Source organism: Hyperolius riggenbachi, chromosome 5, assembly GCF_040937935.1.
Source record: "Hyperolius riggenbachi isolate aHypRig1 chromosome 5, aHypRig1.pri, whole genome shotgun sequence".
In the NCBI taxonomy this organism is placed as follows: Eukaryota; Metazoa; Chordata; class Amphibia; order Anura; family Hyperoliidae; genus Hyperolius; species Hyperolius riggenbachi.
The window spans coordinates 127530273-127550763 of record NC_090650.1 but is presented as its reverse complement, the minus strand read 5'-3'; the positions used below and the strand labels follow the sequence as shown (position 1 = coordinate 127550763).

Below are 20491 nucleotides of genomic sequence, written 5' to 3'. Positions count from 1 at the left end.
CGGTAAAAATACTTTAGCCTTCCCCCGACCGCTGGACAGAAGTCATTGTGGCTTTGACTGACCTTCTGATGGCTTAGATCTAAACCCTCCTCTTTTGGATTTGTCAAAAAACCATCTCTTATTACCTCTCTGGTCCTTCGAAGGTTCTTTTTGGTTCGCACCTGACTTACGAAAATACTTCCTATTGGACACTTTCTGTTTTCTGGGAAAAGTCTTCTTTTTATTAGAAGTTCTTTCCAAAGCCAGGTCCAAATCTGGACCAAACAATAGGTCCCCTGTAAAAGGCACCCCACACAATCTATTTTTGGATGCCAAATTACCATCCCAAGTTTTCAACCATAATGTTCTTCGTGAGACATTCACTAAAGCAGTAGACCTGGCTGTAAACCTTATAGCCTCTGCAGATGCATCCGCTAAATAATTAGCAGCTTTATTGAGAATGGTAATTGATTCCATTAATTGTTCTACCGATGCTCCTGCCAGAATATTTGCCTTGAGTTGATTTATCCACAACTCTAATGTTCTAGCAACACAAGTTGAAGCTATTGCAGGCCTAAATGTAGCCACATTCGCTTCCCATGTTCTTTTAAGATAAGTGTCAATTTTCTTGTCTAAAGGATCCTTAAGATCACCCAGATCCTCAAATGCCAGATCCCCCTGTTTTGAGACTTGTGAAAAAGGGGTATCCAATTTCGGGCATTTATCCCACAGGGCTGAATCTTCACCCAAAAAAGGAAACCTGCGCTTCAAAGCTTTAGAAATAAAAAGCCTCTTTTCTGGATCACTCCATTCCTTCAGAATAGTCTGTTTGATAGTACTGTGCACAGAAAAGGAAAGACCTTGTTTTTCCTCCATCCCTTTATATAACTGATCATGAAGGGATAAAGCAACAGTAGCTTCACTGTTAATTTCCAAGGTATCGTTAATAGCCGCAATCAGAGCTTCGGTATCTTCCACCCGAAACCTGAAGCGTGAGGGAGTATTGATTTCTACCTCTTTAGAATCTGACTCATTTGAGCTCCCATTAGCGTCTATCTGTTCCTGACCCTCAGTCACAGGGTTCACAGAGATAGTACCTTGGGATGTAGAAGCAACCGCTCCCGATAAGGAAGATTTAAATGAAGCTAAGGAGGAATTGATCTCCTCCCTAAAGGCTTGCAAGGTCTCCTGCACTGAAGGACCCGATTGCTCCCCCAAAATCTTTTCTGTACATTGCTGACATAAAGTTTTGGCATATGGCAATGGCAACTTCACATTGCATACAGGGCATATTTTGTAAGTAGGAGGAGGCTTCCTGCTTCTGTTACTTTGGCCTGCAATATAGACATAATAAAAAATGGCAAACATATCCCAGAAAGAGACTATCTGTCTCACCTTCTGAGCGGCTGGATTACCCTCAGTCTTCTCTGAAGCAGACATCCTGATCCCAGATATCCTGCACAAGACTGCAGTCTGTCCTCTGCAGGGTAATAATGCCACCGCCAGCCTGCACACGCTCACTTTCAAACTTCCGCGCACGGACGTCACCGAAGGCGGGACCAGAGCCGGAAGCAACAGAAGAAACCGGCTCCCATTAGCTCAAAACGCAGCCTCCGGCCTACCCGCCGGAAACTACGCATCCGGAAGCACCACGCAGACATTTCTCCGACATGCGAGCCCACACATGGCCCGCCCGCATCTGGTTTCCTTCCGCTCCGACCCCTCCATAAGCGGCAAAGTGAGCTGTGCCCTCCACTCTTGCTCCACCACCTTCGGCAGAGAAAGGTAGGCAACCCCACAGACAAACAAACCAGTGTGGGGTGAAGGCTAGACGGACTCAGTACCGCCGTCTCAGCCGCCCTAGGAACTGAAACCTGCAGCCCAGCACACAGGCTCAATCCCACGGGGAGATGCCGACCTGCCTGGACGCAGGAACAAACAGCACTGAGGGTGGACTAACCATTTGATTCTTTTATAGGGGAAGTGCTGTCTGTTCCTGCGTCTGGGAGGAGCGACGTCTCACCTTGCCCTGAAGGATTGTGGGGAAAAAATATGGTAGCCTCCGTATCCTTCTCACTTCAGGTGTCCTTTAAGAGGCCAGAGCTGCATGGTCCCCAAAGAGTTAAAGTGCCCCTCTGGTCAGGTCCTATGAAGAAAACCAAACATTTGAAAAAAATCTTCATTGCCATTTTTAATTATAAAACATCTGGTTTCAATGTAATTTTTAATTGTGAAATCAACTTCTTTATATGTGTACACTATTAAACACCATCATGAGTAGTAAATGGTGTCTGCCCCTCCAATTATCAAAAGGTCTCCAAGTCTGGTTGTGTGTAGGGATGATCAATGAGATGCAAATATTTCCAAGTTCATGCAAAAATTATGTAAATGTGTATGCAAATACTGTATGTACAGCATGAAAATGGACAAATCAATTTAAGGCCTCTTGCAAGCGATTCAGATTCCGCTTCTTAATCTGTTTTTACATCCGATTCAGATTCCGATTTGCAGTTTGCTCCCTGCACACTGCAAATCAGAATCGGATGTAAAAACAAATCGGAATCGGTTGCAGTGGGCAAGAGGCCTAAACCTGGGTAGGACATGATTGGTCAATTTTCAAGCTGCGTATATTTGCGTAAAAATTTACATAATCTTGCATGAACTCGGAAATATTTGCATCTCATGGACCATTCCTAGTTGTGGACACTGGTGGCAAATTAAGTGGTCTTGTTTCCTCTGATGGACTCTTGATGTAATTTCTAAAGCTCCAGAAAGTCCTCCATTAATATTAGGGGCTATTTACAAAGTGGCAGAGACCCACCACTTTAATTTTAGCTTGCACTTCATTTCTTTTTGCCAGAAAAGGTGGCAACCCTGTGTTCAGCAGCTGTTCTATCCCTATAGCAATACTCAATAACATAAAGACATAAAAGCAAGGCTTACAGCAACAAAAAATAATGGCTGCAAATCTGCTTCTATATCTACCACAAAGGTGCCTGCCCAAAACGGAAATTTGGGCTCCACAGGTGTCGGTGAAGTTTGGACAATGCCATAGGCTGGTTATGTAGTGGTCAAGTGGTTAACATTGCCCGTGTTAACTGCTTGACCACTACAGGTTGTTTTACACTTGGGGACTAGAGCAATTTTAACACTAAGGGCCCGTTTCCACTCTCGCGGAAACGGCCGCGAATCCGCAGAGTTTCCCCGCAGGCAAATCGCGCGGGGAAACTCTGCCATAGGGGACAACGGCGCCGCCGGCCGAATCGCTTGCAGTAGCGATTCGGCCGGAAACCCCCACAGAATTCGCGGCGGAGGCTGCGATTCCCATAGCCGTGCATGGCACGGCTGATGGGAATCGCCTGCGATCCCGCCCACCCGCTCAGTGCCGGCGTGCGTCTACGAGACGCACGCCGCACTAGTGGAAACGAGCCCTTACATTTATTCACCAATAGCTTTATCACGACATATCACACCTATATCTTATTTTTTTGCCACCAATTGGGCTTTTTGGGGGGGGGCGATACCTATTTTTACTAAGTATTTTATTTTCTATGTATTTTATAGGTAAAAACAAGGAAAATATGGAAAAAAAACAACACTTTCTCCAATTCCATCCCCTATAGGTTGCACAATTTTATAGTTTTAAAATAAACAATGCTATTGTAGCTAAAACCCACACAGTTTATTTGCCCATTTGAGTTTTTGTTTTCTAAATGTACCCCATCAATAATTATAAGCCCTTATTTGCAAAAATAACAGGAACACACCCTTATGGCATACATATTTAAAGGGAACCTGAGCAGTGGCTAAAAATTTAAATCAGGGCTCTTACAGCGACCGTCTCAGACAAGCTTTGACAAAAAAAATTACCGTAGAAATTTTTGAATTCTGTTCGGTTGCTGTATAAAAAAGGCCTCATAGAGCCGTCCTCACTCTCTTTCACAAAACCCACCGCCTCTGCTCCGAGGAGGAGTCGCTTTGTAGAGGCTCCCACAACATATATATGCTCCTTCTCGTCTGGTATTGCCACCGGTCTTATCAACAGCTGGGAACCTGGAATAATTTGGAAAGAACAAGAGAAACAATAAAAAATTGCAACATCCCTCTCCGATAGTGAACACATACTAGGAGCTCAGAGAAACAGAACCCAGGCAGTTTCTGTCTCTTCAAATTAAATTCAGGGCAGGTTACATTCATCACATGCACGGGACTGCTAGTTCACTAACCTTTCAGGAAACCCCATTACAATTTCATATGACCCAGACGAGGGCTGCAATCTTTTATGACTTAAAATCAAATAACTTTTTTTTTTTGAAAATTCTCTTAGGTTTGCTGGATAAGTTATGGCATCCCTATTAGGGTCTCAATATATACTTTAATTAATTAGTGTCTGTCACAGGAGCCCTAGTGGCTGACCGCACTTAGCCTTCTAAACGGTGCCAGCGCACAGATCGTGCGAACTCTGGTCGCAGTCAATGCGCAGGAACCGTTAAGAATTAGCCGCAGACAACTCAGAAGGGAGCCTGTGAGACACGGGTGATTACAACTTCACCCACTGGTTCAGAGTAAACTGCCACCACCGCGGTTACCATGGGACCGTGGAGCCCACTAACTGACTAGTCCTGCGAATAAAACGGTTAAACACACGATATTCTGTCTAGCCAACAACAAACAAACAGTAGTGTATCTTCAGAGACCCAGGATCAGTTCTGTGTGTGCTGATAAGCAGGGTAGCGGACAGTGAATGACTTGGAGAAAGTCGTTTATTCACGCAATATAAATAATTAATATATACAGACAATTATTAAAATCACAATTATTAAGACAGTAATAGCCAGTATAAAAATAAAAGAAGGGAGAAAAATACTTAGTTCCTGGAAAGATGTCCTTTTTGTGGGAAAACAGAGTTCTGGGTTTCAATCAGAGTTCAGAGCAGGTGGATGCCTGCATATCCTCAAGCTGGCACCTGATGAGTTCAAGATGTTTTCAGGGTGGAGGACACTGAGTTTGGCTCCTCTGCCATTCTTATGCCCCTGATTCAGTAGGAGGGAGTGAGGGCGGGCCCACACCCCCCCTTAGAACATGAGATGAGTCCTCCCCTTGTCCTGGGGGCCAGAAATCATGCCTTAACCATATATGGGCTCTATCTCACAGAACCGTACAGGTCAGGGCAGATTTATTAATATTTTCAGGTCTGCCTCGATGTACCCAGCAGCCTGATACCAAACATGAGGGGTGAGACCCTTGTGGTATCAGCAGGGCACTTTCAAACTGCCTAACTGGCAGTCCTTACCTCAGAATGTTCTGAAACTTCCTCAGAACCAGCACCGGGGCTCATGCTACACTTCCCCCACGTTTGGCGAAGCTGCCATCTCAGGAACCCCAGAAATATGACAGATCTGGGAAGTTATGGATATGCTATGAGACTCAGGTTATTCCCAGGCAAAGGCTCTTTGAAGTTTGGAGCAGCCAGCTAGGTGTCACCTCCCCTGCTGGGAGGGAGCCAGTGGGTCTGGCTTCCCCCCAACTAGATTGCTTCTGCCATGGTGCTTGTCACCTTATACCTGATGGATGGGCCATCAGCACAGCTTGAAGCCAGGGACTCTCCGGGGCAGATTAGGCTCAGGCTCATTAGCATATCAAAAGAGCCATCCAGCCTTTAGGATGGTGCTCTCTCTCTGCTAAGAAAAGGACTTCAGCTGCCCCTACACACTCAACCCAGATTGTATCGATTTGAAGCACAATCGATGCAGGGAATCGAGTGCGATCGCTTTTTCTTCACGGGCGGTTCCAGGACGCGCCTGCGGCCCCGCAACCGTCCGTGACAGTGTCCAAGAGAAGGCTCCACCAGATACCCACAGGAAGAGTCTGCAGACCTAATTGGGGTAAAGGTGTGTACACGCTTTCAATTTTGATTAGTCAATCATTGGCCAAATTGAGCTTACTTACATAATTTGTTCATAGTATTCAAAATCTGCTGGCCTTCATACTACATGTAGGTGGTAAAACTGTTCAATTAATAGCCAATCAAAATTGAATGTGTGTATGCACCCCAACTCTGAAAATCCTTTTAAAGCAAACCAAAAGTGAACTTTGGGTGAAAAATCAAATACTAACCTAAGGAGAAGGAAGTCTCTGGTTCCTCTATCTGGGCACAAACCCGCCCGTGCTGCACCCATATCATGCACAAGTGGCTCCGGCTTACTGCACAGGTGCAGACAGACATACTCGAACAGTCGGGGGTAGGCAGAGTTCGTGCATGAAGAGGAACGTGGCACAGATGTTCGTACCGACAAGCACTAGTCGGTTTTCTTATGGGGGTCCATGCTCAGCAACAGGGGACCAGAGGACTGCAAATGAAGACTTTATAGGGTCCAGAGGCTTCGCTCTCCTTAGGTACTGTAAGTATGTCTTTGTGTAGTCGAGGTTTGCCTCGAGTACGCTTGAAGGGTACACACACAGTTTTGGTTGGCTAATTTTATCATCTCCATGTATTAAGAGTACCTACAGATTTTGAATACTTGAACAGATTGTGTGGATAAGACCCCATACTACATGGAAATGATAAAACTGGATGTGTGTATGCATCCTAAGCCTAGTACATATATTCCATTTTGTATTGTTTGTGTGTTAGCTGGGGAAACCTTCTCTAACTTCCTGCTTTTTATGACACTCGTGGAAGATAGTAAGTTAGTGAGGTTTCCACCCCAGATAAGTCTCTGAGCGCCGCTATAGCTGTAATTCCTATTACGGCCTATGGTGTTGCCGGCTGCACCCACAGCTGCGCTGTTTTTACAGCACTCTGCATTGATGGGTCAGAGCTGTTTTGACAGCACAGAACCTACGCAAGTGGTTGTAATGTTTTGGCCGACAAAAAGAAATAAAAAACAAAAAGCCTTATACAGTTGTACTTTGTATCATCTGTGCAGCAGAATACAAGTATAAACCTAGCATGTTCCCTCCTTTTCCCCAGCAGAGCCAGCTAGGCAGCTTGGTGTTCCTTTTATGCTATATTTGTCCCCGTCGCACAGACTACACCCTAGACACAGCCTTTTTTTTTGCTGCAAGGAATAATCAGTGTACAGTAATGGCAGGTTATTACTATTGGTAAATGCAATATTAAAGAAGCAATAACTAAAGATAAAAGGATTAACTAATGCAATGTATGAATGAATGCCAAAAGAGCTTGTGATGCAAGATCAGCACAGTGCAGAAAAAAACTGCTGAGGTGGCCATCGTGTATAATGCAATGCTTGCTGATGACTTTGCTCCATCGCTCATAATAGTTTGCAGACTGCAGTGTTTGTGTGTAATGATGCTGCTGCTGCAATCGTGTCACTGCCAGGCACAGTGCAGGCTCTGCATACACATGTTCTGCCTGCTGCAATCGTGTCACTGCCAGGCACAGTGCAGGCTCTGCATACACATCTGTTCTGCCTGCTGCAGTCATGTCACTGCCAGGCACAGTGCAGGCTCTGCACAAACATCTGTTCTGCCTGCTGCAATCATGGCACTGCCACGCACAGTGCAGGCATTACATACACTGCTATACTACCTGCTGCAGTCATGCCACTGCCAGGCACAGTGCAGGCTCTGTATACACATCTGTTCTGCCTGCTGCAATCATGGCACTGCCAGGCACAGTGCAGGCTTTACATACACGGCTATTCTTCCTGCTGCAATCATGTCACTGCCAGGCACAGTGCAGGCTTTACATACACGGCTATTCTGCCTGCTGCAGTCATGCCACTGCCAGGCACAATGCAGGCTTTATATACATGGCTATTCTGTCTGCTGCAATCATGCCACTGCCAGGCACAGTGCAGGCTTTGCATACATGGCTATTATGCCTGCTGCAATCATACCACTGCCAGGCACAGTGCAGGCTCTGCATACACGGCTATTCTGCCTGCTGCAATGGTGTCACTGCCAGGCACGATGCAGGCTTTGGAATGTGCTTTATCTTACTGGAAGATGAGGAATTTCACATTTCTTATAGCTAAATATGCTCCAAACTGAAATTCTCTCAGAGAACACAGAGATAGTAGGCAACATTCTGTGTTACACTCTCCAGGGCTGCAGGTTGGGCAGGATCCCAATACAACAAATATATTCAATGACTAAAGTATTACACACAGTCTGAGGAGATTATACAGGTCCTTCTCAAAAAATTAGCATATTGTGATAAAGTTCATTATTTTCTGTAATGTACTGATAAACATTAGACTTTCATATATTTTAGATTCATTACACCCAACTGAAGTGTTTAAATATTGATGATTTTGGCATACAGCTCATGAAAACCCAAATTTCCTATCTCAAAAAATTAGCATATTACATCCGACCAATAAAAGAAAAGTGTTTTTAAAACAAAAAAGTCAACCTTCAAATAAATATGTTCAGTTATGCACTGAATACTTGGTCTGGAATTCTTTTGCAGAAATGACTGCTTCAATGTGGCGTGGCATGGAGGCAATCAGCCTGTGGCACTGCTCAGGTGTTATGGAGGCCCAGGATGCTTCAATAGCGGCCTTAAGCTCATCCAGAGTGTTGGGTCTTGCCAGGCCGTGCTGAAAAATGAAATCTTCATCTCCATAAAGCTTTTCAGCAGATGGAAGCATGAAGTGCTCCAAAATCTCCTGATAGCTAGCTGCATTGAACCTGCCCTTGATAAAACACAGTGGACCAACACCAGCAGCTGACATGGCACCCCAGACCATCACTGTGGGTATCACACGTTGCCGACCAGGCTTGACCTTGTTGTACACACTAAAGTTAATTAAAACTTGTCTCTGGGTAGCAGTGTATATTTTATTTGTATAGTCTGCTCGCAGGGATTTGTTAAAACATCTACTGTGTGTCTATTGCTATGGGAGGGTCCTAAAGATTTGTTTGTCAGTTTTGTTGAATTATTAAATAACAATGTAATAGGAATGCACTTTACCTCAGAGATCAATGCAAATAACATCACATTCTTAGACCTGGAAATCACAAAAGACACAAAAGGGGCCCTAAACACGAGAATCTTCAGGAAGGAGACAGCAACAAACTACTTACTCCACTGGGAGAGTGCCCATCCCAGATCATTAAAGGCAGGCATCCCAGTTGGGCAGTTTTTAAGGGCGAGGAGGAACTGCTCGACTGAGGAGAGCTTCGAGGAAGAAAGCAACCTCCTTAGAAATAGATTTGAGTAGAAAGGCTTCCCAAAAAATGTTATTGAGAGAGCTTATGGAAGAGCAAAAGCGAGCAAAAGGGAGGACACTTTAGGTGACAAGAAACGCCCCCCAATATCAAAAGAAACATCTACAGTGAGGCTTATAGGCTCGTTTTCTAAGCAATCACACCAAATTTATGAAATTATAGACAAATATTGGCCAGTCCTACATCAGGACAAAGAGCTAACTAGACATCTATCAACAAATCTGTCGATCACGTACAAAACGGACAGACAATCTAAGGGACATACTGGTCCATAGTGCTTTTTCCAGGAGAAGAGAAGATAAAGCACACCTGAATTGGCTGCCACCAAAACCAAGTGGCTGTTTTAAATGTGGCCACTGTAAGGCCTGTCCATTTATATCTAGGACAAATGAGTTCAGGGCCAGAGCCGTCAACAGGACTTTTGCAATCAGGACTTTCATTAATTGCAACACCCGCGGCCTTGTTTATGCAGCTACTTGTGAATGTGATCTACTTTATGTGGGCAAAACAACTAGAGCTCTAAAAGGGCTGGAACCCACAGGAGCGCTTTTGGCAGCGTTTTGGCAGCACTGCGATACGCTAGCAGTTTGCCAAAACGCTGGGCTAATGTTAATGGATGGGGCAACTTCCACAGGAGCGTTTGCGTTTCCCAGAAACGCAAACGCAGGACCTGCAGCATTTTGGGTGCGTTAGCGCTTCAATGTAAAGTATTGAAACGCTAGCAGAAATGCTCAGCAAAACCTAAACTGAGCGGTTTTGCTAGCGTTTTGCGGTTCAGCACACTGTAACAAAATGAAAAATAATTCACAGGACCAATCAGGATAAAAACGCAAAACGCTACGCACCCGCTGGGCAAAAAAATACAATGTTGCAAAACACAACCAAAAACGCGCATGAATCCGCTTGCAAACCGCTCAGACAAAACGCTAGCGGTTGCGTTTTGCGTTTGCTGATTTCAGTGGGTTCCAGGCCAAAGATAGAGTTTTGGAGCACATTGGAGACAAACATAAACGAGACACCTCGGTTGCCAAACACATGAATACGTACCATATTTCAAATCCACTGGCCATTTCATTCTGGGGTGTCCAGCAATGGAAACAGGGTAAAAGAGGGGGCGATCTAGATAAAAAGCTGTTACAGCTGGAATTAGCATGGATCTTTCGCTTGGACTCTGTGGCCCCAAGGGGCCTGAACGAGGACTTCTCTGTCAAGGGCTTTATTTAATATGTGCCCTCATGGATATCTATATATGATATCATATATCTTAATCTTTGCTATGCCTTATCATAAGTAATTGATTCACAAATTATCCACTGAGTTCTCCCTCCCTATGTGTCTACATACAATCATGATGCGGTTTCCCCCCCCCTCCTCCCCCCTTTTTTCTACACACACACACACACACACACACACACACACACACACACACACATATATACATAATAAATATATATATATATACATAATATATATATATATATATATATATATATATATATATATATATATATATATATATATATATATATATATATATATATATATATATATATATATATATATATATATATATATATATATATATATATATATATATATATATATATACATACATACATACATATACATACATATATCAAACCCTCCACTGTAATCGACAATGAAGATAGCATCCTTCACCTGCTAGATGTTATTATAAAGTTGGAACATAGTGGTTTAGGATTAGCAACCTAATAAGTGACACTGTGACTGATGTATATACTGTGGGTGAATGTGATCTGCCTAGTAACAGTTACAAAGTCCCCTTGATGCAGTATAGGAAACGGCAGGGAGAAGCGCTGCACAATTTGATCCCTTTATGATGGGATTAAAATGCCTGACGAATGCAGCAGCATCCTTGCACGATCACAGTGGGGGTCACAAATCCCCCCTGTGATGTGTACGAGCACAGCGCGCTTTGTTGATTAGTTGCTATAGCAACTCAGGTACAGCGATGCAGAGCAGCCAGCCCTGCCAAACCAGCCTATCAGAGGACACGTTCGGAGAGGGGATGTGAAATCGCAGGATGTGACGTCACATACGAGGAAGTATCAGAAACATACCGAGGGAGTGTTTGCAACACATTAAGAACACAGAGCGCCGACAGGTATTGCGTTTTAGGTGAGGGAGAAAGCTGCATGCGCATATAGAAGGGGAGGAGACACCTTTGTGGGAGGTGGATATGGACAGGGCTATTTAAGCCACCTGCATCACTACACACTCAGCTCTGACTTGAGCGAGTTGCTGGGGGAATCTCTGTTGGTTGGGTGATGGGTTGAATTGTATATACTGTACTTGTAAATGCTGTGTTTCACATACTCCTGACGACGCCTCGGTTTGAGGCGAAACAATTGTTGAGTGGCACCCGCTGGGCATCTGTATTTCACTGTTCTCACACCCCAATGGTGACAATATTCTTACCCAGCCACCTTCTATGAAGGTCCATATGTCCCCTATGGGGACCATGTATGATACATACATCAGATTGGCTACAAATGTACAGGCCAATTTCTGATATCGATAACATGTGCAATTGGACACTAATGTCTCACTGTATATCTGGCATATCCGATTGGTTTAAGAATACTTAAAGAGTAAGAGCTGTGGGATAGCTACACCCCACAACACCCGTGTAGGGGGGGGGGGAGAAATCAGCAAAGACCCCAACAGCAACACTTACCAATCTGACCAATTACGGATAGTGGCAGTAGTGAGACAAATTGAACATTGCCCAACACACAGTAGATTTTTTAGCAAATCCCTGCGAGCAGACTATACAAATAAAATATACACTGCTACCCAGAGACAAGTTTTAATTAACTTTAGTGTGTACAACAAGGTCAAGCCTGGTCGGCAACGTGTGATAGACAGTATTTACCTGTACAGTTATTCTTCGGTAGTGAGATATACATCACTGTGAGTACTTGACACTGGACTTCAGGCATTTTGGCATTTCCCTCTCCCCAGTCTTCCTCCAGACTCTGGCACCTTGATTTTCGAATGACATGCAAAAGTTACTTTCATCCGAAAAAAGTACTTTGGACCACTGAGCAACCGTCCAGTGCTGCTTCTCTGTAGCCCAGGTCAGGCGCTTCTGCCGCTGTTTCTGGTTCAAAAGTGGCTTGACCTGGGGAATGCGGCACCTGTAGCCCATTTCCAGCACACGCCTGTACACGGTGGCTCTGGATGTTTCTACTCCAGACTCAGTCCACCGCTTCTGCAGGTCCCCCAAGGTCTGGAATTGGTCCTTCTCCACAATCTTCTTCGGGGTTCGGTCACCTCTTCTCGTTGTGCAGCGTTTTCTGCCACACTTTTTCCTTCCCACAGACTTCCCACTGAGGTGCTTTGATACAGCACTCTGGGAACAGACTATTCATTCAGAAATTTCTCTCTGTGTCTTACCCTCTTGCTTGAGGGTGTCAATGATGGCCTTCTGGACAGCAGTCAGGTTGTCAGTCTTACCCATGATTGCGGTTTTGAGTAATGAACCAGGCTGGTAGTTTTTAAAAGCCTCAGAAATCTTTTGCAGGTGTTTAGAGTTAATTAGTTGATTCAGATGATTAGGTTAATAGCTCGTTTAGAGAACCTTTCCATGATATGCTAATTTTTTGAGATAGGAATCTTGGGTTTTCATGAGCTGTATGCCAAAATCATCAATATTAAAACAATAAAAGGCTTGAACTACTTCAGTTGTGTGTAATGAATCTAAAATATATGAAAGTCTAATGTTTATCAGTACATTACAGAAAATAATGAACTTTATCACAATATGCTAATTTTTTGAGAAGGACCTGTATATGCAGAGGAGCTGAGAATCCACCACATTGGTGTTCATAGGAAATCTAACCGGAACACAAGACTTCTGCTGGCAGCTGGTCACTGGCCTTGCCAAGGGTTGAGAAAGGTACATAAGTATGTAATCCATAGCCCCCTTTGCTTCTCACCACTAGCCCATAAGTCTTTATAGCAGGTTGGAGACTTTTTGTTTTAAAGTGGATCCGAGATAAACTTTTACTCATTGCAGAATTGTGTTCCTTTTTTTTATATAGTTTATAGGGCATTCCTCAAGCCAAATACTTTTGTTTTGTTTTTCTACTCTAATTCCCTATAAACTAAACCAGCCTCAACCACAGCTTACCCAGAGAGCCTCGGCACTCTCAGCCTTAGTAGCAGGGGCTTATGGGAGCTCTGTCTGGGCAAGAGGAGGAGGAGGTTACTAGCCAGAGAGTTCAGAGGCAGAGGGGAGGAGGGAGTAAGAGGAGAGTAAGAGATACAGATCAGCTTGACTGTGTGTAATGTGACAAACAGAACATGGCTGCCTTTATTGTATCACAGGAATAAATAATCATAAACTGTTGAAGCTGTTTGCAGCTAGATTTGCTGAGTAAACTATCTAAACTTTAGATAAGATAGACAAGTTACTTGTTATAGTTAGTTTTTCATCTTGGATCCGCTTTACGGCCCTTTCAAATTCGAAACTTTTACGAACTGGCTTGGGAAAACAAGTTCCCCCAACCATTTTCTCCCAGCAAAATTATCATCTATCCCCATCACTCAGGCCTGGTGCACACCAAAAACCGCTAGCAGATCCGCAAAATGCTAGCAGATTTTGAAACGCTTTTTCTTCTTTTTCTGCAGCGTTTCAGCTAGCGTTTTGCGGTTTTGGGAAGCGGTTTTGGTGTAGTAGATTTCATATATTGTTACAGTAAAGCTGTTACTGAACAGCTTCTGTAACAAAAACGCCTGAAAAATATTTTATAGCAAAAAAACAAGGTCAGACTGTTAAACACACAATCCATTCTCAGCCGTACAATCGGTAAATATACAGACCACCATCTCTCTTGTGGGCAGATATCCTGGACACCAGCCATTCTCTGGCTTCTGGTTTGGCATCCTTGGCAAGCTCCATGACAACCAGCGGCTTGAAGTCATGGTCCAGGTGGGACACATCTTTGGAAAAGCCTCGTAACATTTTGGCATGAGACCTGTTAATCAGACAGACACTTACTACAAGAGTCACACTAGCTCCACAAATAACATCCACACTATATCCAAAACTGATCTAACAGGAAACCATAATAAGACCTGATAAGGAAACAATGAATACAAATCTAGAAACTGGCATTTTACATATGTATGATGTACTAAAGCTGGGCTCAAGCTGGGCTCAGTGTATAACAATGTAACAAAAGATGAATAAGTAAGCATGGTATATTACAGATTATCCATTCTTCTGTTGCCTCAATGTGATATTGTCTTATTTGTATTTCTCACATCATAAACAATAAAAAACAAGATTTTCTGTGATTTCTTATTTTCAAGGGTGGCTTCAGAATATGGGCCTGTTTCCGCTAAGTGTGGAATTGAAAATATAACTAATAATTGTCAATGGAGTTATTTCCACTGTATAATGCAGAAAAATATGTTATGCAGGGATGGCATGATGCAGATTTCTATACCACACTTCCGTTTCTCATGTAAAGATTGTTAGACGCGAACATTCACATATGGAAAAAAACGTATGCAAAATGTTACACTATCCTAGAGGAAATAGACCCTATGAGAAGAGTACAGGCCATTTATGAGGCCGGTTTCACACTGCAGATTGGCTGTTGTGGTGCGGACGCACCACCAAAAACAGCCTTCAGGGATTACTGCATTAGTACATGGTAATCCCAGTCTGGCAGCCGGCTAAGCAGGAAGTGGCGTTCACTTCCTGTCGGCGAAGTGATCACATGCGCAACGCGTCAACGACTTACATGACTTCCAGTCGGCCACACTGTAATGGTAGGTATGCACTTGTGTCGGTGATGCGGCAAAATTGTCACTTCCGTTGCATTGTGTCAGTATGAAAAGCCCCATAGACTTAACATTTCCCTGGTGGTGGACTGTGGTAAAATACTATACTGGGCTGGTGTGAAAGAGCCCTTAGTGAAAGAACATCAGCCTTATCCCTCTTACTTCTACCCTTACATAAAAAGTGAACTTGTTTTAAAGGGACTCTGTAACAAAAATGTCATTGTGTTTTCTACCATCCTACAGGTTCCTAAACCTATTATAATGTGCTCTGGCTTACTGCAGCACTTTATACTATCACCATCTCTGTAATAAATCAGCTTATCTTTCCCCTGTCTGACTTGTCGTCCTGTGTCTGGAAGGCTGCCAACTCTTCAGTGTGATCTGCTATGCATGCCCCCTCTATGCACACTCCCGTGTGTGTGTGTGTGTGTGTGTGTGTGTGTGTGTGTGTGTGTGTGTGTGTGTGTGTGTGTGTGTGTTATTTACATTAGCCAGCTTTTCTCTGCTCTCTTATCTTTTACAAGCTGGATAAATCCTCTGTTCACATACTGATGAGTCACATACTGCAGAATTACAGACAACCAGGCAGAGCTGTCTGCAAGAGTAAACAAACAATCAGCTTGTAACTCTTCAGTGAGCTGAAGGGGGAAAGAAACACACAAATGATCTCTTGAGATGCAAAAGGAAGGGTGTATACAGCCTGATTGTGTATGGTTTTATTTTCTATGTGTGGACATACTGTACATCAACCTACTTCCTGTTTTGGTGGCCATTTTGTTTGTTTACAAACTTTTTAAAACTGTTTTTGACTACTTTTAATGCGGCGGGGAGCGGCGAAATTGTGACAGAGGGTAATAGGAGATGTCCCCTAACACACTGGTATGTTTACTTTTGTGTGATTTTAACAATACAGATTCTCTTTAATGTTGGTCCAATAGACACATGGCCACTGGCTGGGCTTTCATCACCACCCGGACTGCCAGACTACTTCCTGCACACATGCTGGAGTCTGGACCAGCCCTTCTCTCATGTCTCAACTATATAATATAGTGAGTGCCCGCCAGTCTAGGCTATATTCTCTACCATAAGCAGTTCATAGGGTAAAGGAACACTTCATTCAGTGTTCACATACAGCCTCATCTTCAGAATGGAGAGGATGATGAAGAGCCCATTCTGTTCTCACTAGAACATTTTACTACTATAGAATCCCTATCTTTGGGGAGCTCATGGGTGACCAGAATAAGGCTGATCAGTTGTCACGCTCGGTGGTATATTCTCCACAGTCAGCACGTAATGCATATCCTGACGTGAAGGAGACACACACGCAAGCACAAGGAACCAGGATATCCCCAGTTATAGTGTGAACACACTAGTGGAGGAGAGGACTGACTCCAGTAGGAGATGTGGTGCACAGAGCAGGCGTAGATCCGAGCAACCACAAACAATACTTAACAATAGTGGCTCAGTGCAAGGTAGCGCTGAGCGTATTAACCAGAACTCAGAAAGATCAGGACAGGTAGACAGAATGAACGCTTGCTAAACTAGTCACTGCCTCAGTGACAGCAAGCGCCCATAAACAGGACAGACTGAAACGAGATAGCCAATCGCGAACGCAGCGATGGCCTACTTCGCAAAAACACGACTGAGCTAGCTAAGCATGGGTGATCACGATAAGCGCAACCTACCGAAACGTGCTAAACTGACTGACTGAACACAGGATATCAACAGTTCGAGTACGTGTATATCAGCAGCACTGATATATTAACTTACCACGAATACAAGGAAAATAAACACGCTAGTATGCGTATATATTGGCGATGAACCAATATATGATGCAAGACTAGCAAAGTAACAAATACTGATAAACAAGAACAGGAGTAGAAAGACTCACTGACTCCTACGCAGGAATCAGTGCAGTCCACACGGGATAATGCGAGAACCAGGTACAGGAACAGGGGCCCAGAGTAACAGGCTGAGACAAACTATGATAGCCCGTGGAGCACTGCAGGAAGCAGCTCTTTATACTGAGGTCATCCAATGGGAGCAGACATGCAGATTCCCACAGGTGAATGATAATCAGTCACAAGCTGGCAGCAGGAAAAGGCAGACAAAACTATGCAACCTGCATGAAAGGGATTGCAGCTCCATTGCAACAGACAATGTTTGTTTTCACAAGAGCATCCCAAACTGTCATGAACTGCAGAGCGACTGCAGATGGAATCAACCCTTAGTGTGAGTGCGAGCAAATGCATGTAAAGAAATCAAAAACTGCTAGGCTACAGTACAACTGCAGCCAGCAGTACATGCTGCAGAAGTGATCATAGCATCAGTTTAACGACAACTGAATGCGGCTTTAAGGGCCACGGCACATGAGCAAGTCCCTCCTTGTGAAACTGCATTTCACAAGATTTCACTGGAGTGGATCCAGTTCTGTAACATGCCTGAAGAAAGTGTTGGAAGCTTGCAAAGAAATCTTCTACAGTTAATCATTAAAGGTATCACCAAAACAACTTTTGTTGTTATGTCTTCGAATGCTATAAATAAAAACACTACGTTACGGAGGGCATCCTCCAGTGCTGGAGCCCAGTGGCGTAGCAATAGGGGGTGCAGAGGTTGCAACTGCATCAGGGCTCTTTGGCCAGAGGAGCTCTACTTCAACTGCTGTATTAGCTCTCTATTTGTCCTGGCTGGTAATAATACTTCCATTGATGCTTCAAATAGTAGCAATCTTTAACAAGCACTTCCCCCATCCCCTTCTGGCACCTCTGACACTGCAGTTGTCCTTGGAAAGTGTTGGTGTGCCCTATGAATTGTTATGTATAGAGTGCTTGGGGGAGTGGGGGGCAATGTAAAACTTGCACCAGGCCCACAGCTCCTTAGCTATGCTACTGCTGGTGCCACGTGTGACCTGTGATCAACACATACAATTTATCCCAAATTCAATGACATATTACTGATTCGCATTAAAAATAAACTCCTCAGACACAGTAAATGGTTTAAAGAGGTGCCCTGGTGGTATATAAAAGCGTTTAAAAGCAGTTTTAAAACCGATAAAGGTTTGAGGTTGCTTACCTCAAGGACGACAAATCTTTGTAGGGACAAAAGATTTTATTGGTAGCACAGGCAACGCGTTTCACGGGTCTGAGCCCGCTTCCTCAGGCCAATAGCAGTGCCAGGCCAATTGAAATAGCAAGCTCAGGGAGCCTCCCAGAGTGTTGAAATGCAGATGTATGTATTGCAGTTTTGACAACTTGACAAAGACAGTGGATGCTCGAAACAGCGGTCTGTCATTGTATTGCTGATTTTAATCTATGTGAGCAATAAAGAGACTATAATTTACATGGTGGTGCCTGCTCCAGTGGAATCTACTACTGATTTGCATTAAAAATAAGAAACTCCTCAGACACAGAATCCTATGTACCGGTCTGACAGCTTTGGCTGTGTCTCTCTGAAATTCCCCATTGCTGTGTGCTATATGCATATCAGGCCTAATAGGAAACAACAGGGCAATGAAGGATGAATTATAGAGAGGTGTTACCAGATCTCATGTGTGGATAGCAAATCACATGTATGTACATCAGACCACAGATATGCTAACAATGCTATCGCACATATCGAAGGGCGCAAGCGGAGGGACTGAAGGGAGGAGCAAGAGATATGGGGAGTTTGTCAACGCCAGCAGGCTGCAGAAAAGCAGCATATATGTCACACCCATCAGGGACTGGTACCACAGTCCAGGATTTGCATGCTCTCTAACTTTTCTGTCTTTTTAAGGCCCTTCCATACTGCATGCATTCCAATCAGATTTTCGAAGCGCATGCATTTTTGCAATCAAAAGGTCAGATTTTCGAAGCGCATGCATTTTTGCAATCAAAAGGTCAACGGTAAAATAATGGAAATTGCACTGCGCCTTTTCCAGTTGCACTGTATTCCAATTTTCATCAAATCACAATCGCAGTGGCTGCTGCACTTTTGCTTCATTTGCGTTCATGTCAAGTCAATGGGAGGGCATGCAAATCGCATTGCAAATGCACAGTGGGCATTGTGTTGTGTTTGTTGTGAAAGCAGGATTGCAACAGATTGGGACAGTGGCTCCGAACATTATCTGCATGTTGCATTGTGACAGTGAAGTATACAGTCACAGAAAAGTATACTTCACTGTAACTGTTAATGCATGTTGCTATAGAAAAATATTTTTTTTGTAAATTCTGTCAGCAAATTTTAGATCACATCTCATTCTTTTAGATAATGTTAAAAGTACACAAATTAAAAAAAAAAAGTTGAGGAAAGACTCTAGTAATGTGTCAGCCATATCAGTTACTTAAAAAAAGTTTTACAGATTCTTGTGCAGTCCATTTGTTACATTACTGCAGGATACTGAACTTTTATGCTGCAGAACATAAAGTACAGTTCATAGACTATCATTTAGTGCAAATGAAACATAAATGTGCTCAAGCAGACCAGGTGGATTAATCATAATCATTATACCTATGCTCACAACCAAGAACAGGTAATATTCACTACACTGCATTGTATCTCTATCAGCATCATCCTGGCTGACTGACATGCCAGCAGATCAATTGTACAGCAAGAAGAAAGCCAAATAATTACGTCTATTATCTGCAATAGACTATAATCATATACTATCTATGCAGTGAAGTCTTATCGGCGCTCACCACTGAGTACTTACTTCCCCCTCTCCAGCCAGTACTCCTCCCTCCTGACAGCTACACACTGGCTTCAAGCAAGCTGAAGGACCTTCCTCTGTCACAGTCATGTGACCATCCACTAAGTTGGAAGGGAGGGAGGAGCAGCAGTTAGTTACTCCATGTACTGTATGCAGCTTCCGAGGCTACACAGTGCCTGACCAGCATGTAGATAGCTTATATTATGATGATGTATAGGAAAGATTGTTTACATTTTTTTTTCAGGGCTCATACAGAATACAGCCAGATGCACGTTTTCTGTGTGGTTCTACTTCCTAAAGAATACATGTTCCCCCCCTCCATCCCCATGTTAACCCCTAACAATACTGTATACCGTATGTATTCAGGGAAAATTCTGTTATAGACTAGTTACATAGAGGTCCCCATACACATTGGCTATCATTCATAAAGGTGCAGTCGGTAGTGCGGGAAAACACTGTTCTTCTCCGCAAGCGGTACTTAAGACTTCAGGGTGGTCATTCATAAAAAAGTTGCCTGTTGCGATACAAGTGCGGAGGTTTTCTGGAGGAAGCTGGCGGTAGCGTGGCGGAAGACATGCGGAAACATAAAAGCTGCCCGATTCCCTCCGTGCGCTCCTCTGTCTGATGCTGCTTGGGAGGTCAGTCCCATTCATTTACAAGTAATCCGCCCGCCTATCGCTACTGTCGAGCAAGCGGTATTTTCCTTCCGCATACCGCTTGCTCTAATCTTTATGAATGGACGTGTTTGTTACTTTTTCTAGATTAATCTGGAAAAACTCCGCACAA

General features: G+C 43.7%; 1 protein-coding gene across 4 annotated transcripts in view; it reads right to left on the bottom strand.

The window, feature by feature from the left end:
* Positions 1-19774, bottom strand: part of ANO10 (anoctamin 10) — a 135090-nt gene extending 115316 nt beyond the window's left edge. The window contains exons 1-3 of one of the 4 annotated variants that reach the window (XM_068236235.1): positions 19709-19774; positions 14050-14204; positions 3850-4032 (exon numbers count right to left, since the gene is read on the bottom strand). In XM_068236235.1, the coding sequence (XP_068092336.1) occupies positions 3850-4032; positions 14050-14191 (325 nt within the window). In that variant the 5' untranslated portion in view covers positions 14192-14204; positions 19709-19774. Of the gene's footprint in view, positions 1-3849; positions 4033-14049; positions 14205-19506; positions 19526-19694 lie in introns of those variants that run through there. The other 3 variants (XM_068236237.1, XM_068236236.1, XM_068236238.1) reach the window with 3 other exon arrangements.
* Positions 19775-20491: the final 717 nt, after the last annotated feature.